Below are 27,357 nucleotides of genomic sequence, written 5' to 3'. Positions count from 1 at the left end.
CAACGAGCGTCTGCATAGCCAGGCGCTAAAATAGAACTTGGTTCTATTTTTGACGCTTGACGCCCTGCAAATCCTGCCTCTCCCATCTCCTCATTGGTTTTTAGGAGCATATACCCACGTGGGTGATTGAAAGATGAACTGAGATCCACAATCCAGTCAAAGTTGGTTGCCAACCGCCATATAAAGTCCACAGAAGAATAAGAAGACTGAATGAGGAGAGATTACTAGAAACTAACTAGGTTTCCCCTTTTATCTGTGGATTAATAGTAGAGTAGAGAACACACGATTTTGTGTGACTCAAAATTTGAAAAATTTCTACAAAGATTTTTTTAAAGGACCTTGTGCATTTCAGGTAAAATAACAACCCAATATTTATATCCCAGGACACATTAGCTAGCAACAGCAAGCTAGCTAGCTAAATGTCCATTAATGTTTCATGTGTTTCGACCTGTCCCCAAATGAATATAGTTGGTTCAGAGTTGGTTTTGATATTTCAACCTGCGTGTCCTGATCCGTCTGGTGTGGATGGACAAAATCTACATGCGCCTGATGGTGCACGCGGACGCACATGCCCGGTCTAGTCAGCATGTTAGGATAAGGTGTTGTTTGAAACACAGTGACAGAAATTCTCCCAAGTGCCAGTCCTTCAAAGTGTTAGTCCCTCTCTGACCCATTTAAACTACTGGAGGACCTGCAACATATCCTCCTACACACCATCCATTTACCTTCCTGTTACCTATTCACAGGGAGGTGTTGAACTCCTGAGGACTCTTGGCCCAATGCAGTGGAACACTTACAAACTGCAGTTAAGAGATGTCTCAGTTGATCAATTTTATTAGCCTCATAAATCTGCTGTTCATATACCCTCACGTTTTAACGTTTCCTTGTCGGCAGATGTGAACATTTTATGTGTTCCACTCTCTGTAGCTATAACATTCTCACACATATGCTCTCTCTCTCTCTCTCTCTCTCTCTCTCTCTCTCTCTCTCTCTCTCTCTCTCTCTCTCTCTCTCTCTCTCTCTCTCTCTCTCTCTCTCTCTCTCTCTCTCTCTCTCTCTCTCTCTCTCTCTCTCTCTCTCTCTCTCTCTCTCTCTCAAACACACACACACACACACACACACACATACACAGTAAAGACAAAAGCCAGACATTAAATGGCAGATACTCCTTTTCTTCCTTTTCAAAGAGAGTGGAGAGGTGAGTGTCACATTCAAGCTGATCAAAGGGAGATAAGCTCTTGCTACATAGATGATGTGCAGAGGGTGTGGTCAGATTATAATAGCAGGTGTCACTGTAAGGATCCCCCTTCCACTCTCTCTATCAGGGTTGGGCTCAAATCAGAATTAAATTGAGGATGCCTCACAAATTCCAATTAAATTCTTGAATTTGAACTGAATTTGAATTGAAGTTTTTATTAAAGGAAATATAATTGAATTCAGTGAAGTAGCACGGACCGTTCAAAAAGAAGCCAAACAAATGAAGTGGTTGATTGAAATATAACTGCCTATTCTAAGCACTAAGGCTAAAGGAGTATTATGAACATTGTTTCCAGAGAAAAGTGATATATTCTTTGGTATCTGGAAGTGTGACCTGTCAGATTCAATGAAACTCTCATGTTCTATGACTGAGGGGAATTTCTTTGAATTGCACTGAATTAAATTCTACTTCCTTTCACTCAAATTAAAATTCTACATCCTGCGTAGTGTGGCCAATTCAATTGGAATTTCTCTCTCTCTCTCTCTCTCTCTCTCTCTCTCTCTCTCTCTCTCTCTCTCTCTCTCTCTCTCTCTCTCTCTCTCTCTCTCTCTCCCTCTCTCTCACTTTATTCGTATCAATTTTTTCATAAAGAATAATGAGAATAATGTGTCTCCCCCTCAGTGTGTGTGCATGAGTGTATCCATTCTCGCTAGTGTACTCCTTCTCTCTGTGATATTAACCAGAATCCCCATCCTCACAGAGGATGGGAGGAGGCGAGGGATCTGCACTGGTTGACAGTCTTTGGACTTCATCTATTGTCGGTTAAAAAGGTGATAGTGCATAAGAGAATTAGAATAAGTGAATGAAAACCTTCAACTCTTGCAGTGCCAGGGATAGGGACACTGTAGTGCCAAGTGTATCCACGGATCAAATGGAGTTGTAAATTCATAATGAAAAGTGTTAATGCTATATTAGTTATGGATAATTTGTCATTCCTCTGTTCAGCTTGTGTTTTACTATGGAGCCAGTGACCACTGGTGCCCTGTGCAGTATTATCAGGAGATCAAGAGGGACTTTCCAGAAGGAGACATCAGACTGTGTAGTCAAGGAATTCGTCATGCCTTCGTCTTGGACGCAGGAAAGGAAGTGGCTGGTATGATCTTTGAATGGATCCGCGGTGATTTGCAAACATGGGGCTAGTTTCAAATACGCTCCAAGCAGCATGACAGTGCGACCGTGATTTAAAGAAATTGTCATCGAAATATCAATTGGATAATGATATTGTAGGTTTATGTTACCTAAATTAATTTAAAACTTTTAAGGAGTGATGACATCTGGTAGTGAAAGAATTAAGATATTTGTCCAAAATCATTGTCAAAGCTCTTTAAGCACTAAACTAGTTCCCTAGGCTATAACGTGTGATTATAGCCACTACAGTACCATCACTGCCTTATAGTTACAGAGATACAGTGGCTTGCGAAAGTATTCACCCCCTTGGCATTTTTCCTATTTTGTTGCCTTACAATCTGGAATTACAATGGATTTTTGGGGGGTTTGTATCATTTGATTTACACAACATGCCTACCACTTTGAAGATGCAAAATATTATTTATTGTGAAACAAACAAGAAATAAGACAAAAAAACTGAAAACTTGAGTGTGCATAACTATTCACCCCCCCAAAGTCAATACTTTGTAGAGCCACCTTTTGCAGCAATTACAGCTGCAAGTCTCTTGGGGTATGTCTCTATGAGCTTGGAACATCTAGCCACTGGGATTTTTGCCCATTCTTCAAGGCAAAACTGCTCCAGCTCCTTCAAGTTGGATGGGTTCCGCTGGTGTACAGCAATCTTTAAGTCATACCACATATTCTCAATTGGATTGAGGTCTGGGCTTTGACTAGGCCATTCCAAGACATTTAAATGTTTCCCCTTAAACCACTCAAGTGTTGCTTTAGCAGTATGCTTAGGGTCATTGTCCTGCTGGAAGGTGAACCTCTGTCCCAGTCTCAAATCTCTGGAAGACTGAAAGGTTTCCCTCAAGAATTTCCCTGTATTTAGCGCCATCCATCATTCCTTCAATTCTGACCAGTTTCCCAGTCCCTGCCGATGAAAAACATCCCCACCATGCTTCACTGTGGGGATGGTGTTCTCGGGGTGATGAGAGGTGTTGGGATTGCGCCAGACATAGCGTTTTCCTTGATGGCCAAAAAGCTCAATTTTAGTCTCATCTGACCAGAGTACCTTCTTCCATATTTTTGGGGAGTCTCCCACATGCGTTTTGGCGAACACCAAACGTGTTTCCTTATTTTATTCTTTAAGCAATGGCTTTTTTCTGCCCACTCTTCCGTAAAGCCCATCTCTGTGGAGTGTACGGCTTAAAGTGGTCCTATGGACAGATACTCCAATCTCTGCTGTGGAGCTTTGCAGCTCCTTCAGGGTTATCTTTGGTCTCTTTGTTGCCTCTCTGATTAATGCCCTCCTTGCCTGGCCCGTGAGTTTTGGTGGGCGGCCCTCTCTTGGTAGGTTTGTTGTGGTGCCATATTCTTTCCATTTGTTAATAATGGATTTAATGGTGCTCCGTGGGATGTTCAAAGTTTCAGATATTTTTTTTATTACCCAACCCTGGTCTGTACTTCTCAACAACTTTGTAATGTACCTGTTTGGAGAGCTCCTTGGTCTTCATGGTGCCGCTTGCTTGGTGGTGCCCCTTGCTTAGTTGTGTTGCAGACTCTGGGGCCTTTCAGAACAGGTGTATATATACTCAGATCATGTGACACTTAGATTGCACACAGGTGGACTTTATTTAACTAATTATGTGACTTGTGAAGGTAATTAATTGCACCAGATCTTATTTAGGGGCTTCATAGCAAAGGGGGTGAATACATATGCACGCACCACTTTTCCGTTATTTATTTTTTCGAATTTTTTGTAACAAGTAATTTTTTGTATATTTCACTTCACCAATTTGGACTATTTTGTGTATGTCCATTACATGAAATTCAAATAAAAATCAATTTAAATTACAGGTTGTAATGCAACAAAATAGGAAAAACGCCAAGGGGGGAGGAATACTTTTGCAAGGCACTGTATCAGGTAGGCTTTAACAACTACATGTTTTTTATGAAAATCCCAAAATTGACTTTTATTTTGACATTGGACCCCAAATTTTCTTCTGTCAGTTTTATTCCCCATTTCTCTTTTAAACTTAGTTTTTATTTCAATATACTGTATAGCTAAGTGATGCATAATGACCAAAACTTTGATACGATAATTAATTATAATTGTATTGATTTGCGTATCGCTGTTATATCTTTATTGGACCACCAGTCATATTAATATGTATTTGTTGTTGCCAAATTTCTGTTGGGTTGGCAGGACATTGTGATACTGCACTTTGTAAAGTAATGGTATGTGTTTGCAGAAGAGGACCAAGATAAATCAGCTGGAAACTATTTATACATTTGATTAGTTCATAGGTTCTTAATTACACTGTAATGTAACATATGGCACTATTCAATCAAAAACAACATCCTTTATGTTCTGCAAAAATGCACATTAGTGTCAAACAAACTCAAAGGCATATTAACTCAAACATGCTTTCCTGATGCACGGAAAGAAAGAATGCTGTTTCTGAATTATCCCAGACACGTGTAGAACATGTTTGATTGCACATGGCAAAATGTGTTGGCAGATCAACTCGATGGTTTTATTTGATTTATATTTTTCTGTGTTCTGTCAACACAGTCTGATACAGATAGCTTGTCTCCATTTCCTGCCCTACGGTGCAGTGCCGGAACAATGTGTTTTTAGTGCATGTTTGATTTAATTTAGCCGTAAATCTGTGGTGAAATAACGAAAAGGCATGCTCATCATTCCAAAAGGTTAACTCCATCTAATGTTGTATTTCCAATATTTTGGAAATCTAAGAAAGTCTATTTCTTAAAGAGGAATCTGCAGACTTAGTGTTCATCTTTGACCTCCAACCTCTGACCGAGCACTCCTTCCACTGTTGGCCACCAGCCACTGGTGATGTAACCCTTTACTGGAAAGCTCTTCAAAAAGCCTTCCTTGATATGTGTGTTTGACAGGGAATCTTAGTTTATTAGTTGTCTGGATGTATTTGATATCTGCCCATTTTGAAATGCAAATGAATATGGAAGGCTTAGTGTTATCTGAAGCTTAGGCTCCTGTTGAATACACACTGAGAATAATGTTGTTTATACCAGTGTGATGGATGAGATCTGGGCGGAGAGGGAGAGAGAGTTACAGACTAGATGGGGTTTTGTTCATCCTTGTCATGACTGCAATGCAATAGAAAGGATTTCAGATACAGAGACTAACAGAAATTCATTAAACAAAGCAATTGGTGGTTGATCCTCTACAAAAAATATGTTTGAGAGTTGTGCTCATGTGTAAATGTGGTTTTACATTACTTTAAATTATATTACTTTGCAAGGGGTGAAATTACTAATCGTTATGTACCCTGTATTTACTAAACGTTTTGTAATTGTCATGAAAAATATTAAATCAAAAAAAAAAATATATATATATACATATATATTTATATATATATATATATATATATATATAATTGTTCAAAAGTGATGACTTTTGTTCTATGTAAATATTTCAAATTGAAATAAATGGAGGAAAAGTATTTACCTTGAATGTATGTTCTTTCACATCCATTGACTTGCTTTGTGATTGCAGTGCCACTACTTCTTTCACATTTCCTTTAACAAAAAAAATATTATTTTGTGAGACAAAGTAATGTATCATTGATGACAAACTATTAGGTTTTTAAATTATATTTCCCAGCACCACAAAGAAAGACAATGTAGTGGTGTGTGAGTTAATATTTGCTCTGACATTTCAGCATAACCTTTTAAAGCCATGGCATGGTCCCTTTATATCAAATTGCCCACAATTCAGAAAATCCTGTGACTCCTTTCCGCCTCTTTAAAAGGAGGGGTTAAATAGTCAATTTCTTCCATAAAAGTACAACAAGATGGCAATAGAGACAGACATGTGCAGCCAAAACACACAAGAGCTGATTCAGGACAATTATCCCCATTCTGAAGATGAAGTGGCATTTCCCTCAGTCGTGTTTAACAGAGGCAGGGACCAAAAACACTCCAGGGCCTCTATAAAGACTCAGAGTAGGAGTTCTGATCTAGGATCGGTATTGCCTTTTAAATCGTAAATGTATATGATTATATGGACAGAGGGGACCTGATTTTAGATCAGCACTTCTGCTCGTGTGAAAGATTTGTCAAAATATGAGTTTCTCAGTGTATCAACGTTGCCAGAATTGCAGTACTTTAATGTCTGTTTTTCTGAACCTGGCAAATTATTTGAATTTAACAATATCTTGACTGCTTAAGTGAAGGCGATCTCTTTTGAGTTTTTAATACAAAAACCAAAACAATTATTTGACAAGAAATACTAATCTTGGAAGTAAGAGTTTGCTTTTGTCAGAGTAAGCTGTCATCCCTTTTTGGGTCAGGAAGGATGTGTTGGGCTTGCTGACAACTGAAGGCTTGCAAATTCTATGACTGTAAAAGGATAAGGTTCTTAATTTTCCTTAGGGCAAAGTCATCTAAAATCTAAAAGTTTTTTCAAGGAGTTCCTATTTCGTTTTTGCTTGATTTAAATAAACTCAAGCTCAGGAATGACACCAATGGATTGAATCTTGGTCTGAGCATTGTCTACACATTGTTATATCCCTCGTGGTCATCATTTAGTTTTTTCTGTGAATGGACTTGGCATTGACCATGGACTGACAGCCGAGGTGCCTGTGCATGCTCTATCAAAGATCTGCTTTAGGTAAATGTCATATCTTACCCTACCCAAACCCCAAGCTAGTTTTTACTTATGGAATACATAGAGGGAAACATCTCCATAGAGAAACCCATCACCAGCTGCATTGTGGAGACATTGGAGGAAAGAATCCCTGTGTAAACCAAGCCTACTTTTAATCTCCCTCTTTGGCCCCATCAAAAGGAATGACAAAACCCCTTAATTAGCTTATCCTTGATTTAAACCATGAGACAAGGGTATTTTGTGGCGGGAAATGGAGTAATCCTGCCCCAGTGGTTTAAACTGTGGCTAAATCAAACAAGCATTACTGTTTTATGTCTCTTTAGTGGTGCAGGTCCCCTTGAGGGGTCAAAGAAATACCCCGAAATATTATCTCTCTCCTGTTAAACCATCATCTGCAACAAATCATAATTGTACAAAGTCCCTTTATTGTTTCCCTTTGTTATGTTTTGTTTTGACATTAAGATACAGTAGCTTCTTTTCAGCCTCCCTCAAATTTTTATAACAAAATTACATCATGTAATTTCCAAATCCCACAACATCAACTACAGAGCCTTCAGAAAGTATTCACACCCCTCCACTTTTCCCACATTATGTTGTGTCATTGGCCTACACACAAACCCCCATAATGTCAACGTAAAATTATGTTTTTACAAATGTTAAAAAATTAATTAAAATGAAAAGCTGAATTGTCTTGAGTCAATAAGTATTCAACCCCCTTTGTTATGGCAAGCCTAAATAAGTTAAGTAGTAAAAATGTGCTTAACAAGTCACATAATAAGTTGCATGGACACTCTGTGTGCAATAATAGTGTTTAACATGATTGTTGAATGACTACCTCATACAATTATCTGTAAGGTCCCTCAGTCGAGCAGTGAATTTCAAACATAGATTCAACCACAAAGATCTGGGAGGTTTCCAATGCCTTGCAAAGAAGGGCACCTATTAAAAAAGCAGGCATTGAATATCCCTTTGAGCATGGTGAAGTTATTAATTACACTTTGGATGGTGTATCAATACACACACTCACTACAAAGATACAGGTGTCTTTCCTAACTCAGTTGCCGGAGAGGAAGGAAACCGCTCAGGGATTTCATTATGGGGCCAATGGTGATTTTATAACAGTTACAGAGTTTAATGGCAGTGATAGGAGAAAGCTGAGGATGGATCAACAACATTGTAGTTACTCCACAATACTAACCTAAATGACAGAGTGAAAAGAAGGAAGCCTGTACAGAATACAAATATTCCAAAACATGCATCCTGTTTGCAATAAGGCACTAAAGTAAACCTACAAAAAATGTGGCGAAGAAATTAACTTTATGTCCTGAATACAAAGCATTATGTTTAGGGCAAATCCAACACAAAACATCACTGAGTACCTCTCTTCATATTTTTAAGCATGGTGGTGGCTGCTTGTCATCAGCAAGGACTCTGGAGTTTTTTAGGATAAAAAATAAAGAATTTTTTAAATAATAATGTGCGAAAATAGTACAATCCAGGTGTGCAAAGCTCTTAGAGACTTACCCAGAAAGACTCAGCTGTAATCGCTGCCAAAGGTGATTCTAACATGTATTGACTCAGGGGGTTGAATACTTATTTAATCAAGATATATTAATGTTTTATTTTAGATTTTTTATTTATTTTTACAAATGATATACTTTTTCTTCCACTTTGACAGTACACAGTATTTTGTGTAGATCATTGACAAAAAATGACAAATCCATTTTAATCCCACTTTGTAAAACAACAAAATATTTTAAAAGTCAAAGGGTGTGAATACTTTCTGAAGGCACTGTGAGGGATCTTTTTGTCCCAAGGTCAAAGAGTCTGTGTTTCAAATCTAGCTGTTGCTATACAGGGAAGACCCTGGTTGTCGCAGTTTTTGCTCTTACCTGTATTACTAAGGCGCTCAATGTCACTTACAGGAAGATTCAAAGGAAGATTATACATACTATTATCAATACAATATTTAATAAAATCATCTGTACAAAAAAACAGGTGAACATAAAATGAGGATAAAAAGTGTGCTTACATATTATTTTTCAAATATATACTACTATAAAATATTTCCAAAAGAGAAAAGAGCTGTTTACAGTTAATTTACAATTACATTATGTACAGACCTTTATAACCCATAGAATACATACATACATACACACAGTGCATTTTACATGAACACAAATTAAACTAATGGCCGTCTAACGGTTAAATCTCAAATACTTCCCTTCTTAACAAAATATGACACGTTGTCTCTAAACTTGACCAAGCTTTTACTTGTACAATAATATTTATACATAGGCATACATGTCTTAAAAAATATGTGGGGGACTTTCATACAATTTGTGTTTCTTGCCAGAAATCAAATGCTCTCTCATATTCATTAAATCCAATCAATAAATGTGTAAAGGAGGAGACTGAAAAGGGAAAGGCTACCTTAAGACATCATTTTTGAATAGGTAAAAGCAGAATTATGGGGAAATACACATTGCATAGATGTTGTTAAGTACTGGGCATTTCATATCAGAATCCCAATTCAATAACGAACAAATGCTGTTATACAAACAAAACTCAAAATATATTTTGTCAGTGTTAACAGCTACTAACTTTAACATTGTCTAGATCAAACCGCAACTGATGATATGGTTAAATTAGAATTAAGCATGCAGATCTCAAGTCAGAATACCGCCCACAGTGCCTTTGAAACAGAGACCATCCTTGGATAAGATGGCCCAGGAGTTGGTCATATGTTCACAACAACACTTTGTACTCGTGAAGCATCCATGAGTCTCGAAACAACATCCATCCTAACCATTGCGTAGCTTTCACCTTTTGTTGCCTTAGAGTCTAGGATTTTGAGGCATTTTACCCCAATGATCTACACAACACTCCACACTCTCAAAGCACATCCCAACATGTGTCCATTGTTCTTGGCAAAATTGCTCAAGCTTTGTCAAGTTGGATGGGGATCGTTGATTTACAGCAAACTCTGTCTTGCCACAGATTTTCAAGCAGATTTAAGTTTAGTGGAGTCACAAAATGTGCAACAAAATGTGACAACTGTGCATGGGGGGAATACTATTTCAAGACAATGGACATGCTAAGACAAGCTTGCTGAAGTAAACATGCAGTGAAGTATGGAACAGCCCAATCACTTCCTTGTGATTTGCCATTTTCATGAAAATGTGCTTGGCATTATGGATCACAAAGAAACAGAAAGAAAACAGTTATACAAAGTAGTTGTAATAGGACACGCACACAAACAAAGTGGAACAAATACAAATGTATCTAATATCAAGGCATAGCATAACAGAGGAGCTACTCTCTGGACTAAATTAGCTTTTGGGGTTTATTTTCTGCCTGACACTTTTGTTTTATTATCCTTTGCCATATTGATGTAATTTAGATAAAGGGTATACACGCTAATCAAGTAGCTCTTATGGTAACTATTTTCCACTGAGCAGAATGTCACTGCAGTTGAAAATATCTTCAAAAAGGAGGGCAACTGTGACTATGATCGTAATCAAGCTTCCATTGAAAATGTGTGCAACAGGAATTTACAGGAAGTTGTATCATTACACCCCCTTTTTCTTAATATTTGGGCAGTTTAATGTTTACATTTGATTACAAATTATTAGAAATTCGGAGAAATTGATTCAAACTTTGCTATTTTTCAATGTCTGTTAGGTGATATCAATGATGTTGGGGGAGTTTCATTATAGCCGTTTATCGCCCTCCTGGAAATGATGTGCCACTGAATTGCCTCTGCTGTTTGAAATATAACACAAGCAGAGAATTTCTTGCGGTTTGTTTGTTTTTGAGCATAGTCCTTACTTCAAAATGCCACTATAGTCCGTTTTGCAGGATTTTGTTTTAATTCATAAAGAACCAAATCGGTTGAACATAATCGGAAAAAGAAAACCATAAAAAATAACATCTCTGGTTTGTATTAAAAAATGTGGAACAAAATGCAAGAAAGCTGCTTTGGATTTTGGTTAGAAATTAAATGAAATATTTTAACAAACAGAATTCCAAACAAAAGCAGCAAGCACTCAAATATGATATTAGTACATTACATTTGACTCACATATTGTATATCAGTACAAATACTCCCGTACATAGAAATGCACTAGTCTGTAGTCATAAATTATCACCTATTTGCCTTTTGTGCAAAAATATGGGAATATATCTATTTCAAGAAATAAAACAAATGCATATAAATCTCGATACACCACACTATGGTCAATGCAGACAGAATGGTTTGGTAATCTCAAATTCAATTCAAGAATCTTTGTTTGAATTTGACTTGGAATTACAGGAAATATAATTACATTTAAACTGAGACTCAGTGATATGACGTTACCACAAACAGCGTTGTAACGAAATATATTACAGAGAGCGTGTGAAGCAAAGGCTGATGTCTTTCACCAATACTATGAAACATCTGCAAGGGAGTTCTCTCCTGGGGACACAACATATGATCTGTGCCTAGTTTACACTTTGCAAGTGGTTTTGTTTCCTATGTCTTGACTGTGCATATTTGTTTACCTTGTATTAATGTGATTCCACTGGGATTTGTGGGGAATTTACACTTAATTACCACCTTTGAAAAGCAGGTAATAACTTATTTATTGCTGTGATACCTATATGTTTTGAATGACAATGAACAAACACGTCAGGGAAGAGTTGGCTAAAGCACAAACATACACTACATGACCAGAAGTATGTGGACACCTGCTCGTCGAACATCTCATTCTAAAATCATGGGCATTAATATGGAGTTGGTCACACCCTTTGCTGCTATAACAGCCTCCACTCTTCTGGGAAGGCTTTCCACTAGATGTTGGAACATTGCTGCGGGGACTTGCTTCCATTCAGCCATAGGAGCATTAGTGAGGTCGGGTGCTGATGATGGGCGATTAGGCCTGGCTCGCAGTCTGCGTTCCAATTCATCCCAAAGGTGTTAGATGGGGTTGAGCTCAGGGCTCTGTGCAGGCCAGTCAAGTTTTTCCACACCGATCTTGACAAACCATTTCTGTATGGACCTCGCTTTTCCACAGAGTTGGAAGCACAGAATCATCTAGAATGTCATTGTATGCTGTAGCGTTAAGATTTCCCTTCATTGTAACTAAGGGGCCTAGCCCGAACCATGAAAAACAGCCCCAGACCATTATTCCTCCTCCACCAAACGTTATAGTTGGCACTATGCATTGGGGCAGGTAGCGTTCTCCTGGCATCCGCCAAACCCAGATTCGTCCGTCTGACAGCCAGATGGTGAAGCATGATTCATCACTCCAGAGAACGTGTTCCCACTGCTCCAGAGTCCAATGGCGGCGAGCTTTACACCACTCCAGACGACGCTTGGCATTGCGCATGGTGATCTTAGGCTTGTGTGTGCCTGCTCGAAAATGGAAACCCATTTCATGAAGCTCCAGACAAACAGTTATTGTGCTGACGTTGCTTCCAGAGGCAGTTTGGAACTCGGTAGTAAGTGTTGCAACCGAGGACAGATGATTTTTACGCCCTACGCACTTCAGCACTCGGCGGTCCCGTTCTGTGAGCTTGTGTGGCCTACCACTTCGCGGCTGAGCTGTTGTTGCTCCTAGACGTTTCCACTTCACAATAACAGCACTTGTTGACCCGGGGCAGCTCTAGCAGGGCAGAAATTTGACGAACTGACTTGTTGGAAAGTTGGCATCCTATGACTGTGCCACGTTGAAAGTCACTGAGCTCTTCAGTAAGGCCATTCTACTGCCAGTGTTTGTCTATGGAGATTGCATGGCTGTGTACTCGATTTTATGCACCTGTCAGCAACGGGTGTGGCTGAAATAGCCGAATCCACTATTTTGAAGGGTTGTCCACATACTTTTGTATATATAGTGTATTTGGACCACCAGGCTAACATGCAACTCTGGACTGAACTCTAAAATAAAAGTGAATAAATGGAAATTACATCCAAAGACCAACACATGTTGCTATTTGATCAATATTATTTAGCAAAATCATGTGCTCTTATACTTCAATACCTGGAGTGTTAAATTGTGAATTCCAATGTTCCATTTCCCTGACAAGGAATTCCTATGGACATTATATAGCCTATTGGTTCTGTGCTGTTTACAGGGAAATTAATTGCCATATCAATCATAGTTAGCACGGGATCTGCATGTTTAAGTCATGTACATTACCAGCTGTAGTAGAAAGCATACCCTGCAAAAAAACGAACTTTTCTCAGTTGCAAGCAATAATAAATTGGAGTCATGCTATAAAATCTGCTTCAAATTCTCCTTGTCGCCCTTCATTCATACCTCTTTCATTCATACCTTAAATGTTCCATATCATATACCTCTGATCTTTGCATAGTAATGATATAGAGTGTATATAAGCAAATGCATTGTGACACACAGCTATTTTTCTAAGTTAACTGTGTAAATGGGTCCTATAGCATATCCCTAACTAAAGATCACTGTTCCTCCACCATGGGCTGATAGACAGAGGTTTCTACAGCAGACAGCACCATAAATGGGATACTTTTTCTGTCTTGCTAAACAGATGCATAACAATGTCCAGATTTCTCACAATAATGGCAACAGCATTATCTAAAACCTCTCTTTTAACCATGTCCAAGAGGTGACGGTAGGGTCTTGTGTGATGCAATATTCAAAAGTCCTTTTTGATTGTGTCCTCCCATACATTTGGAATGTTGTTTTTGTTAAGAGCAAGCACAGCGGGAGCAGTTCAGTGGACAAAAAATGTCTAACTATGACTTCTGATATTTAAGAATATCAAATAATTTACTCCTCTCTTATAGGCACACAAATGTACTCTAATGCTGTTGTCGTAAAGCTAGAAGTCTGGGGTTGTTTTGTTCATTTCAATTAATTCTGTCTGCTGCTCAGCAAATTAAAAAGCTAGGGCTGATGTTTTATGCACCTTATCATTAACTGATTACTAAAGTAATGTTATAGAACCAAAGTCAGAAGCATAGCAGTTGTTTAAGAATGGGACATTTACTAAAGTTGGCAGCATTGAACAACATGCAGAGCCATGGGGACAAAGAGAGAGAGCCAGAGCATGTTATGAGTAAAGAAATGCTAAAGAGCTCATGAAATTAAATTGCAGCTCAATGACAAATTCTAATAAATTAAGCAGCAAATGAGATTATGTTCCACTCAAGTGAAGGCAGATCAGTAATGAACATACTTGTTGGTACTTTTTTCAGTGAATCACAAAATAAAGTTGGTTTAGGGGGAAGAGATAGGGGAGGTGTTCGTTAACAAGCGCATCAAACCACCAATGGATTTTCCGACAAGACAATCAGACTCCTCTGTTTACTAGCCTAAGCCCAAAATTCCAATGCAACATTTTGCAGAGTCCAGAATGACAAGACTAGCCCAACGCAAGAATAGCAAAACACCCCTCTGTCGCTATGCTACCTGCAGCCGCAGCTCTCCACCACCATGTCCTCATACTGCTTGTAGACCACATTGTTGCCAGAGTCAATGTAGAGGATGCTGATGGGGCTGAGTTTGGAGGGGACACAGCAGCTGGGCGGGCTGGAGTCAGGGTCCATAGAGTTCATAAGTGTCTGAATGATGGCGTGATTTGTAGGCTCCAGGTGTGAGCGCAGCGGGAAGTCACACACGCCCTCACAATGGTGCGCCTCATAATCCAGCGGTGCGATGATCCAGTCATCCCAGCCCAACTCCTTGAAGTTGACATGGAGCTGCCTGCGGCTGCATCGAGTCTTCCTGCGCCCGCTGCCTCCACCACCCCTTCCTCCTCCACCTCCTCCAGCACCACCGCCTCCTCCTCCTCCCCCACCAGCTCCACCTACAGATCTGCTGGTCAGGGCAGTCCGGCGTCTGCGTCGCCTGGATAGGTGACCAACCACGTCACCAGAGAGGTCCAAAGGATCCAGAAAACCCATATCTCTTTGCACTGCCTTCATCTGCTCCCTAATCTCCTTGAACAGGTTCTCTTTCCTGCGGGTGCGAGAAAAAGCCAACAGCAAGGCCCTCTCCTGGGGCTGCCGAGACTGGCGTCCCAGCCCTACTGTAAGAGGGTTGGCTGCCTCTTTGGTCAACTCCGAAACGACCAGCAGGTCAAAGCAGGCCATGAGGAGGTCGTTGCCTGCTGCTGTCTTGTGGCTCCTTCGCCGAGCCTTCACACTTGCCCACACATCAAATACATCCCATTTGGGAGGCTCGCCATCCAGAACGTCGACTGTCCTGGAATCCAGCAGCCGTCTCCCAGAGTTCCCCTCAGACGAACATGTGTAGAGGAGGAGGCGATAAAGATTCCTGCCCCACGTCAGCACAGGAAGGAGATCCAGCGGTGGCTTTCTCAGGATCCTCAGTTCTGCCTCCACAAGCTCATCTGTTCTGGACAGGCTGGAGAGGTCGAAGAGATAGCGCTGGCCACTTCCCCAGGAGGAGTGATCTGTAGTGGAATCAAACACAGGCTAGTCACTTGAATCTCACACTAACACACACATACACAGTTATCACAACACACTTATTCCAAAAGAGGGTGGGGAACGCAAACCAAGCACTGGACGTCAGCAGACTTAAATCTCTGAGTGTCTGCGGCCATATGTAAACAAGTCTTCAATGTTTGGCAGGAACTCCCCTTTGGTCAAGTGCAGTGGCTCTCTACAGTAGACAGAAAGCCTGTGGCCATGAAGCGCTGTTTGGGCCTGAATCGCCTGAGTCCACATGTAAGCAACAGAGCTGACGAAAGCTGCAGGAGCAGGCCAGGAGGAAAGCACTTGGCTGACCTGTAGGCAGGCTCAAGCCCTTGGCAGTATGTGCTAATTACACTGAGTGAGAGGAGGGCTTGGCGAGACACTGGAGAAACTGAAGTGGCCTCAGCTCCTTTCCTTTCATCCTCCTTCAGTCCATATTTCTCATAGAGAGGTTGTAAATTTCAGAGAAGTGGTGGCTTTAGAGATTTGAACACACCAAAGTGATGGGGATGTAATGTAAGTTTATTGTAATGTTTGTATTTCATGTAGTGCTGGGTGCACATACAGCTGTAGTCCACAAACAGCAACCTGGCACTCACCTGAGGTATCACATACATGAAAAAGAAAGACAAACAGAAGAATATTTAAATAATTTCTATGCATCTGATATGTTAGTCACGTGCACGTCCTCCTCTCCCCAGCGAATTCAGTTTGGCACATAACAGCTATTCACAGCATCAGCCATACCACAGTTGCAACCATGACGGAGATGTGGCAATTGGCAGGGGGGAAAGCTTGCTAAGAGGGAACAGACTATCGCCTAAATTTCAAAAGTTTTGATGTTGACATTCAGCCCAAGCAAGAGGTCCTGGGATACGGTGCAACCTGAGGACGAAACCGCAGTTCCATGGTTAAAACATGAAGGGACTTTCTTCTCCAATACAGATGGGTAGCATAAGAATCCAAGGCCAGATTGTGGTGTCGTGTCATCGATGCATTATGGAAGAGACCTCAAAATAAGTCGTAATTGCGCACAGTGAGGCTCCTGCTGAAAAAGGACATACAAGCCTTTGTTTAGTGCAGAGGATCTCTACCCCTTGTCCCCCTCTGAGAAAGACCAGCTAGGCAGGCTTAAGTGGAATACCCAGACAATGAAAGGTGAAGGGAGCAGCACTATCCTAGCAAAAATCTGCTTGCTAGACAAAACAATGACATAACCCAGACCATGTTGTAGTCTCAGTGAATAAAAGATGAAGCTGCATTCTTTTCATCCATTTTGTGGTACCTGAGGTGAACTTGCTCTGTGAGCTTTATGGGGGCAAGTGAATAGGAAAGTCAGTGCACACATTTAAACTCACACGCAGGTGCACATTGACTAGATTATTTTGTTGGCAGAACTAAATTACATCAATAAAAAATTATAATATTGTCTCTTAAATCTGGAATACTAATCACTGACTCTGAAACCAAAATGCAAGAAATGACTCTTCATGAAGGGACATAAAATGATACTTCTCATCTTTGATGCATTTAAGTGATTGTTGATTAAGACCGATAAGATGTTCATGCCTGTTTTGGAATCTAGTTTAAAATGATTTTTAATTACCTCCACTTTTACCTTCTAATTGTGTTTGTTCATTAAAACAAGTTTGGAATCCTCAAAAAGATGATGTAAATGACTAAAGTCCTTTGAAAATAATAACACATTTCTTAACACAAAAGAATAACACAGTTATAACATGTTTTGAGAGGAAGTAGAGAAATAATTCCTTGCCACAGGTCCACAAACCAAAAATTATAATATAATAATTGTTGTTATTCTTGTTGTTATAGTTACTATTATTGTTGTTGTTATAATTTATAGGTTTACATGAACCTAAAACAGTGTCATTGTTATTATATTTACATGAAAATGTATTCCTTAAAAATCCTGATTAACAAATTGCACAATGCCCAATAAAAAAAAACGGTTTTGGACATAGTTTAGTTACTTGTATTCCTGCAATTTAATTTGATGGAATAGGTCTACTGACAGAGTATACTTATTCAAACAAATATTCTATGTGAACACCCGTTTTAAATTACAAGTATGTTTTTATCAGCAACACCTGGACTGGGGGAAAGCAGGCCTTTTCGAAGTGTTTAGCTCAAGGTGCCAGTGAGGTTTATACATCACAGATGTTGGAAATACGAGACATTTGACTTCATATTTCGCTGGAAGTATTTAGAGTATTTAGAAAACTCCCATATAAATGTGAAACAAATGTAGTCTACCTCCCCAAATAGACTAATGTTTCAGTTGTAGGTAGCCTACTTTAGACTCCTTCATACTTTTCAATAACGCATTGTTGCAAACTTGACAGATGTAAGAATGTGGTGTAGGGGTGCATTTCAAATTAATGCATTAATCTTAAAATAATGAATGCTGGTGAAGGCAATTGTCAAGCAATTCGCTGTAAGGGTATCGGGTTTTTCAAGATATTGCAATTCATGTTTCTATTTTAATTAATTAGCGGAAATCTCGTTTTTTAATATGGCAAAAAGTTTCAAAAATATCCTATGACAGACATTTTTCTAAATATTCCCAAATCACTTGTCTAGTATTTACCATATCATTTTCCAACACAGACTTGTCACATAGGCTGAGCTATAGTACAGCAATTTGCAGTAGGCTATGGATATTTGGATAACTGATTGACTGTAACCCATTAATCACAATTAATTTATTACGTGCAGTAGAGACAGCTACTTGAATTGCCTTCAAACCCTAAATAAATGACAACCACCATGATTAAGCCTACCTTGAGTGATAATAAGCCTACTGATATCACTTTCACCCACCTTTTCCTTGATCCACGAAACTGGTCACCGTGTTGGCGTGTCTTGCGGTGCGAGGAACACTGCTGTTAAACCCTCTGCTCTCTATCTCAGATAGTGTCCTGTATAGAGATACCATATAGTCATGGGGGACGATAGTATCATTTATCGGAGGGTCTTTCCTGGACACCGCTGTCGGCTCTCTGCGACTCCGCTCATCCAGATGTGAAACAAGCCCGTTATCATCCGCACCGGAGGGGTACTGCAATGATCCAAGTACCGCTGCCTCCAGAATATTCCCAAAGCACAGGGAAAGCCATAGCAAAGGAGCAGCAGACCTAATAGGATCCATTTTCAGTGGTCTATAGCTGTAAATGAGAAAGTTGGACGGGTTTGATGACTTTGGAAACTCCCCTTTGCTCTTTAGATTGTGTTAATATCATGGATTTGGCTGACACTGAGTGGCTACATTGTCTTCTCTATTGCACTGTGTTCAACCAGCGCCCCTAGCGAGGAGCAACAATTGTAGGATACTTTTTCAACCATCTTTCCCAACCAAAGTATAGGCTAGCCTACTTTATTTCGGTAACTAGTCTACTTAATAGGATTTATTCACTGAATCTATAAACTGTTAATAATTATTGTATATGGGGTTTATAAATAATGTATGAATCTGTAATAAACCGGTAAAACACATTGGTTGAAATTGCGTGCTTGTTTTTTGTTCCTTGCCAAATCGTGAGCTTATATGACTGCACTGTAGGCCATTGGTTATTAGCCTGTTATTATTGCCAGTGCATGCAGCTAATGACAAGGACACATATCAATGTGTTAGTTTATTTATAGATGCATAAACTATATAGGATTAAACTAATAATTAACCGGTACAGTATACCTACTTAAACTCTGTTATACATAATTTCAAGTAGGCCCGATACCTTAATGTAAATAGTTTGCCTATTTTCTGATATTCATATGCTGAGACATATTGGAGAGGAAATTATCCATAAAGATCCTGATCTATTTTCAGTAGACCTGTTAATAATAATAGTCATACACAACAAATTAACACTTTTTACTGCCTTCGTGTTTCCTCATATTGTCCGTGTGTAGGTCTACATTGCCATCTGCTGTTTCATTGAGGATTTGCATTTCAGAACAATCTTTTAACCTGAACGAACTGTAGACATATCACATAATAATTCCATTATGTCTTGCCCGTATGCTTTTTGTTTTCGTACCATTCTTTGTTGTTTCTTGAGTGTTTATTTATAAATACAATTATAGTACATACTATTAGTATTAGTAGCCTAGGCAAGTATTAGGCTAGTAGGCAGAATCAGTTGTATTGTTACTAGGCTATTAGTAATGCTATTATTATTATTATTATTATTATTATTATTATTATTGGGCTATTATTGTTGGGCTGTTATTCATATTATAAAGTCTTTATAACAGGTGTGTATGAGCCGACCCACTTTGCTCAGGTTGACTACAAGATGCTTAGTGGAGAGGATAACTTCAGCATACCGACAAGGTCACATTCCTCAATCTGTGTGAGGGAGAATTTAAAGACGATTCTAAAAACCCTGATCTCTTGTAAGACGCCGCTGGTGAAAATGCTTTCTTGATCGCAAAATTTGTATCAGAGCTCAGAGTCAAGCCTCTATGGACGAACGATATGACTCATTAGTCTGTTACCTGCATGTTTTATTCGATGAAATGCCTGCCAGCAGCTCTCTCGGCTGCTGCATGCCTTTATTTAAAATACATACCCTATAGATTATAAGCAAATAAATCGAGCTTTTTATGTGCAAAATTAACAAAGGAAACTGGATTGACACAAGCGACTATCTCACCGTCGGAGCAAGCAATCTAAGTAAGCTGAATTCGCAAACCCACGCCTTACTGCTATCGGTACCACAATGTCCCCTACAGCTTCGGCTGCGACAGCGAGTGAGAGCAGTACAGCCACCGTTTTCGTAGATGACACCAGAGAAGAGGTACCACTCATATTATGCTGCCATACAATTGCCACAAGCTTTGCTATAATAAAACATATTCATAACCTCAGGCATAAAGAACCCCACCCGTCCATATCTTTTGGTTGAATGTCACAGATGTTGCAATACATTATCGAATATTCATGGCAATCGAAAGATTCAAGGTGTACATTTCTACATCAGATGCCTGCTTTTACTCAGGCCTAATAATGGATTCAGTTGTAGCCTAGGATGAACAAGGGTTTTTCTTTATTTTTACTATTTTCTACATTGTAGAATAATAGTGAATACATCAAAACTATGAAATAACACATATGGAATCATGTAGTAACCAAAAAAGTATTAAACAAATCGAAATATATTTTATATTTGAGATTCTTCAAATAGCCACTGTTTGCCTTGATGACAGCTTTGCACACTCTTGGCATTCTCTCAACCAGCTTCACCTGGAATGCTTTTCCAACAGTCTTCAAGGAGTTCCCACAAATGCTGAGCACTTGATGGCTGCTTTTCCTTCACTCAGCGGTGCGACCATCTCAGTTTGGTTGAGCTCGGGGATTGTGGAGGCCAGGTCATCTGATGCAGCACTCCATCACCCTCCTTCTTGGTAAAATAGCCCTTACACAGCCTGGAGGTGTGTTGGGTCATTGTCCTGTTGAAAAACAAATGATAGTCCCACTAAGCCCAAACCAGATGGGATGGCGTATCGCTGCAGAATGCTGTGGTAGCCATGCTGGTTAAGTGTGCCTTGAATTCTAAATAAATCACAGACAGTTTCACCAGCAAAGCACCCCCACACCATAACACCTCCTCCTCCATGCTTTACGGTGGGAACTGTACATGCAGAGATCATCCCTTCACCCACACAGCGTCTCATAAAGACTCGGCGGTTGGAACAAAAAATCTCCAATTTGGACTCCAGACCAAAGGACACATTTCCACCGGTCTAATGTCCATTGCTCGTGTTTCTTGGCCCAAGCAAGTCTCTTCTTCTTATTGGTTTCCTTTAGTAGTGGTTTATTTGCAGCAATTCAACCATGAAGGCCTGATTCACACAGTCTCCTCTGAACAGTTGATGTTGAGATGTGTCTGTTACGTGAACTCTGTGATGCATTTATTTGGGCTGCAATTTCTGAGGCTGGTAACTCTAATGAACTTATCCTCTATAGCAGAGGTAACTCTGGGTCTTCCATTCCTGTGGCGGTCCTCATGAGAGCCAGTTTCATTATAGCGCTTGATGGTTTTTGCGACTGCACTTGAAGAAACTTTCAAAGTTCTTGAAATGTTCCGTATTGACTGATCTTCATGTCTTAAAGTAATGATGGACTGTCGTTTCTCTTTGCTTATTTGAGCTGTTCTTGCCATAATATGGACTTGGTCTTTTACCAAATAGGGCTATCTTCTGTATACCTCCCCCTACCTTGTCACAACACAACTGATTGGCTCAAACGCATTAAGAAGGAAAGAAATTCCACAAATTCCACAAATTCACTTTTAACAAGGCACACCTGTTAATTGAAATGCATTCCAGGTGACTACCTCATGAAGCTGGTTGAGCAAATGCCAAGAGTGTACAAAGCTGTCATCAAGGCAAAGGGTGGCTATTTGAAGAATCTCAAATATAAAACACTTTTTTTGGTTACTACATGATTCCATATGTGTTATTTCATAGTTTTGATGTCTTCACTATTATTCTACAATGTAGAAAATAGTACAAATAAAGAAAAACCCTTGAATGAGTAGGTGTTCTAAAACTTAGTGTAAGTATTCACACCCCCGAGTCAATACTTGGTAGAAGCACCTTTGGCAGCGATTACAGCTGTGAGTCTTTCTGGGTATGTCTCTAAGAGCTTTCCACACCTGAATTATGCCACATTTACCCATTATTCTTTTCAAAATTCTTCAAGCTCTGTGAAGTTGGTTGTTGATCATTGCTAGACAGCCATTTAAAGTTTTGCCATACACATTTCCAAGTAGATTTAAGTCAAAACTGTTACTCGGTCACTCAGGAACATTCACTGTCTTCTTGGTAAGCAACTCCAGTCTAGATTTGGCCTTGTGTTTTAGGTTATTGTCCTGCTGAAAGGTGAATTCATCTCCCAGTGTCTGGTGGAAAGCAGACTGAACCAGGTATTCCTCTAGGTTTTTGCCTGTGCTTAGCTCCATTCCGTGTCTTTTTTAAAGCTCCCTTAACGATTCAAGCATGATTATAACATGATGCAGTCACCACTGTGCTTGAAAATATGGAGAGTGGTACTCAGTAATGTGTTGTATTGGATTTGCACCAAACATAACACTTTGGGGTATGCTTGTAATCGTTAAGGACTGGGGAGTTATTCAGGATAAAAAATAAACGGAATGGAGCTAAGAAGAATATTGTACAATCCAGGTGTGCAAAGCTCTTAGAGACTTACCCAGAAAGACTCACAGCTGTAATCAATGCCAAAGGTGATTCTATTTAAGTGATAATGCCCAAGAAGCCGGTGTTTGGAGGATATATTGGCATGGGTGTTGTTATATATTGGCAAACCGTGCCAATATATCCTCCAAACACCGGCTTCGAAGGCATTATCACTTTTATACAACGGGTTACCAACATATTAAAATAATGGTTGACATATTTTCATAAAAAAACTTTATTTTGATTAATTTATTCATACTATTTTATCCTTCCACAATATATAGTCTCGACACAAATCTAGGGTTGCTACCCAAGCTGGCTGGTCGTTCGTTCTACCGGTTCGGTTGCCAGAGACACGACCCAGTCGTTCAGTCTTTTTGTTCTGTATCTATAGACACAACCCAGTCGTTCGTTCAAAATATTCCATTGCCATACTGGCTGGCAACATTCTTATCCCTTGCTTGCTATCTAGCCAACTACGGCTAACTTACAGTCAAGTCAAACAGTGCAGCCAGAATAACAACAAAGTAGCTGCATTTGCATTTGTTTAAACTGTTTTCTAGTGACATTTATTTGGATACATCAATAACAATGAGCAAATGAGGCGCAATTTCGCCTGGCATAGAGAATGTGCTCTCTCGTCAGGACACTTGTTCAGAGGAGCTAGCCAACAACACAGCTAACACAATCACTTCAAACTGAAGCTGGAAAGACTGCAAACTAGCTTTGTTTCGTTTGACCTTTTTTCAATATACATTTCTTTGTATATATCCATAAAAATAATGCTGATTCATGATTTCGACTGGCTGAGAAACGCTGCCTGCCTGTCAGATCTCTCCAGAGATGTTAGATCGGGTTCAAGTCCGGGCTCTGGCTGGGCCACTCAAGGACATTCAGAGACTTGTCCCGAAGCCACTCCTGCGTTGTCTTGAATGTGTGTTTAGGGTTGTTGTCCTGTTGGAAGGTGAACCTTCGCCCCCAGTCTGAGATCCTGAGGGCTCTGGAGCAGGTTTTCATCAAGGATCTCTCTGTACTTTGCTCTGTTCATCTTTTCCTTGATCCTGACTAGTCTCCCAGTTCCTACCGCTGAAAAACAACCCCACAGCATGATGCTGCCACCACCATGCTTCACCATAGGGATGGTGCCAGGTTCCCTCCAGATGTGACGCTTGGCATTCAGGCCAAAGAGTTTAATCTTGGTTTCATCAGACCAGAGAATGTTGTTTCTCATGGTCTGAGAGTCTTTAGGTGCCTTTTGGCAAACTCCAAGCGGGCTGTCATGTGCCTTTTACTGAGGAGTGGCCACTCTACCATAAAGGCCTGATTGGTGGAGTGCTGCAGAGATGGTTGTCCTTCTGGATGTTCTCCCATCTCCACAGAGGAACTCCAGAGCTCTGTCAGAGTGACCATCGGGTTCTTGGTCACCTCCCTGACCAAGGCCCTTCTCCCCCGATTGCTCAGTTTGGCCGGGTGGCCAGCTCTAGGAAGAGTCTTGGTTGTTCCAAACTTCTTCCATTTAAAAATGCAAATAGTCCGGGTAGCCATGATTAGCTGTTCAGGAGTCTTATGGCTTGGGGGTAGAAGCTGTTAAGAAGCCTTTTGGACCTAGACTTGGCGCTCCGGTACCGCTTGCCGTGCGGTAGCAGAGAGAACAGTCTATGACTAGGGTAGCTGGCGTCTTTGACAATTTTTAGGGCCTTCCTCTGACACCGCCTGGTATAGAGGTCCTGGATGGCAGGAAGCTTGGCCCCAGTGATGTACTGGGCTGTACACACTACCCTCTGTAGTGCCTTGCGGTTGGAGGCCGAGCAGTTGCCATACCAGGCGGTGATGCAACCAGTCAGGATGCTCTCGATGGTGCAGCTGTATAACTTTTTGAGGATCTGAGGACCCATGCCAAATCTTTTCAGTCTCCTGAGGGGGAATAGGCTTTGTCGTGCCCTTTTCATGTCACAGTTCCCTCAGCCAGAACCCAAAAGCAGACCAGGACAAGGAGAGTTGAACGAAGGTGAGGGTTTATTAGATACGACAAAAGGTGCAGTATAATCCAGGGACAGAGCGGGCGGCGTGGTTGAGTAGTTGGGGGTGCAGTACTGGGTCCAGTGATGGCTCGGCAGCCGCCGACCATCAGGCAGAGGTGGGGTGAAGGTTCCGGACGTGGGACTGCAGGTGGAACAAAAACGGAGGTAAGAACACAAAAACTCAACAAAGTACAAAATAACAAAACTCACGCTAGAACGCTCTAAACTGATACACAGAACACCTACTGTTCATGGCTAACGATCCGGCAGGAACTGGATGTTGGGCCAGAGCCTAAGAAAGGTGCTGATTAGGCCCAGGTGTGCAGATTGCTAATGGGAAGCAGGTGCGGAAACCAGAGCGCTCCCGGAGCGTTCCCGAACCCTCGGGAAACTGGAGATTACGACCAGGACCCGACTCAGACAGCCGGGATCGTTACAGTACCCCCCCTCCGACGAACGCCACCGGGCGGACTCCCCGGAGCGCCAGGATGGAGGCGGTAAAAGTCCCTGATGAGATCCGCATCTAGGACCTGTCGCCGCGGAATCCAACTCCTCTCTTCAGGACCATACCCCTCCCAGTCCACGAGATACTGGAAACCCCGGCCCCGCCGTCTGGAATCCATAATGCGACGCACCGTGTAGGCAGGACCACCTCCGATCATCCGAGGAGGAGGAGGAGGAGGCGGAGGAGGCAACAGAGGACTGAGGAAGACAGGCTTGAGGCAGGAGACATGAAAGGTGGGATGGACTCTGAGCGTCCTCGGTAGTTTGAGTCGCACTGCCACTGGATTGATCACCTTCTCCACCACAAACGGACCAATAAACTTCGGTAACAACTTCCTAGACTCAGTCCGTAACGGAAGATCCCGTGTGGCCAACCAAACCCTATCTCCGATGGTATAGGTGGGAGCGGGTATCCGGCGACGATTCGCCTGGAGCTGATACCGGTCCGAACCTCTAAGGAGTGCCTTTCTGGCCCGATGCCAGGTCCGGTGGCAACGCCGAATATGGGCCTGAACAGAAGGCACTGAGAGCTCCTTCTCCTGAGAAGGGAACAGGGGAGGTTGGTAACCATACAGGCACTGGAAGGGAGACATCCCAGTGGCAGATGTAGGGAGAGTATTGTGGGCATACTCAACCCAAGGCAACTGAGAGGCCCAGGAGGTGGGGTTGGAAGAGACCAGACAGCGTAGCGTGGATTCCATCTTCTGGTTGGCTCTCTCCGCCTGACCATTGGATTGGGGGTGAAAACCAGATGTGAGACTGACTGTAGCTCCAATGGCCAAACAGAAGGACTTCCAGACAGCAGAGGTAAACTGAGGACCACGGTCGGAAACGATATCACTGGGCAAACCGTGGACCCTGAAAACCTCCCCTAACCAGGATCTCGGACGTCTCCGAGGCAGAGGGAAGCTTGGCAATAGGCACAAAGTGGGCGAACTTGCTGAATCTGTCCACGATAGTCAGAACGACCGTGTTCCCCTCAGAAGCGGGCAACCCCGTGACGAAGTCCAGGGCCAGATGCGACCATGGACGCCGGGGAATAGGAAGGGGGTGAAGTAGTCCAGAGCTGGGCCGATTGGTACTCTTATTCTGCGCACACACTGGACAGGCAGCAACAAAACCCCGAGTATCCTCGGCCATGGCAGGCCACCAAAAAACGTCTGCGAAGAAACGCCATAGTCCGAGCCACGCCGGGGTGACAAGCCATCTTGCTGGCGTGGGACCATTTGAGGACAGCAGGACGAACCGACTCAGGCACAAACAACCGACCGGGTGGACCGTTACCGGGACCGGGCTGAGTCCGAAGGGCCGCCAGCACCTCCTCCTCAATCTTCCACATCACTGCTCCCACGACGCAGTTCCGGGGGAGAATAGTTTCGGTCTTGGACCCACTCTCCTCCGTCTTGGAGAACATCCGGGACAAGGCGTCCGCCTTGCCGTTCTTAGATCCAGGTCGGAACGTCAGGGCAAACTTGAATCGTCCCAAAACAACGCCCACCTGGCCTGGACGGGAGTTGAGACGTTTAGCCGATTGCACGTAAGCAAGATTCTTGTGGTCAGTCCAGACAATAAACGGTTGCTCCGCCCCCTCCAACCAGTGGCGCCACTCCTCCAAGGCAAGTTTCACCGCGAGAAGCTCCCGGTTACCCACATCGTAATTCCTCTCTGCAGGCGAAAGGCGACGAGAGTAGTAGGCGCAGGGATGGAGTTTACTGTCCGTGGAGCATCGCTGCGACAGGATGGCGCCAACTCCCACATCAGACGCGTCCACTTCAACGACGAACTGACGGGCCGTGTCCGGTTGAGAGAGAATCGGTGCGTTGGTGAATCGCCTCTTCAAATCCAGAAACGCTCGATCCGCCTCCGGATTCCACTTGAAGGTCCTGATACTGGAAGTCAAGGCAGTTAACGGGGCGGCCACACGGCTGTAATCCCGGATGAATCTGCGGTAGAAATTCGCAAACCCCAAAAATCTCTGGAGTTGCAATCTCGTACCGGGCTGGACCCATTCCAGAACCGCTCTAACCTTCTCCTGATCCATCCTAATCTCACCCCTGGAGATGATGTACCCGAGAAAGGATGTAGTGTGGGCGTGAAACTCGCACTTCTCGGCCTTCACGAACAGACG

At 41.8% G+C, this 27,357-nt stretch overlaps 2 protein-coding genes across 2 annotated transcripts in view; one reads left to right on the top strand and one right to left on the bottom strand.

Moving 5' to 3' along the window:
- Positions 1 to 2,720, top strand: part of ldah (lipid droplet associated hydrolase) — a 63,022-nt gene extending 60,302 nt beyond the window's left edge. The window contains exon 7 of the mRNA XM_041847942.2: positions 2,204 to 2,720. Within this exon, the coding sequence (XP_041703876.1) occupies positions 2,204 to 2,398 (195 nt within the window). The 3' untranslated portion in view covers positions 2,399 to 2,720. The remainder of the gene's footprint in view (positions 1 to 2,203) is intronic.
- Positions 2,721 to 12,860: 10,140 nt separating this feature from the next.
- On the bottom strand, positions 12,861 to 18,926 carry LOC121539441 (growth/differentiation factor 6-A-like). Its single transcript, XM_041847941.2, has 2 exons — positions 18,325 to 18,926; positions 12,861 to 15,458 (listed from the first exon to the last, which is right to left on the bottom strand). The coding sequence occupies exons 1-2, from the start codon at positions 18,650 to 18,652 to the stop codon at positions 14,449 to 14,451; spliced, it is 1,338 nt and encodes a 445-aa protein (XP_041703875.1). The 5' UTR covers positions 18,653 to 18,926; the 3' UTR covers positions 12,861 to 14,448.
- Positions 18,927 to 27,357: the final 8,431 nt, after the last annotated feature.

The sequence above is a fragment of the Coregonus clupeaformis genome, chromosome 25 (genome assembly GCF_020615455.1).
Source record: "Coregonus clupeaformis isolate EN_2021a chromosome 25, ASM2061545v1, whole genome shotgun sequence".
In the NCBI taxonomy this organism is placed as follows: domain Eukaryota; kingdom Metazoa; phylum Chordata; class Actinopteri; order Salmoniformes; family Salmonidae; genus Coregonus; species Coregonus clupeaformis.
This window is presented reverse-complemented; position numbering and strand designations above follow the sequence as displayed.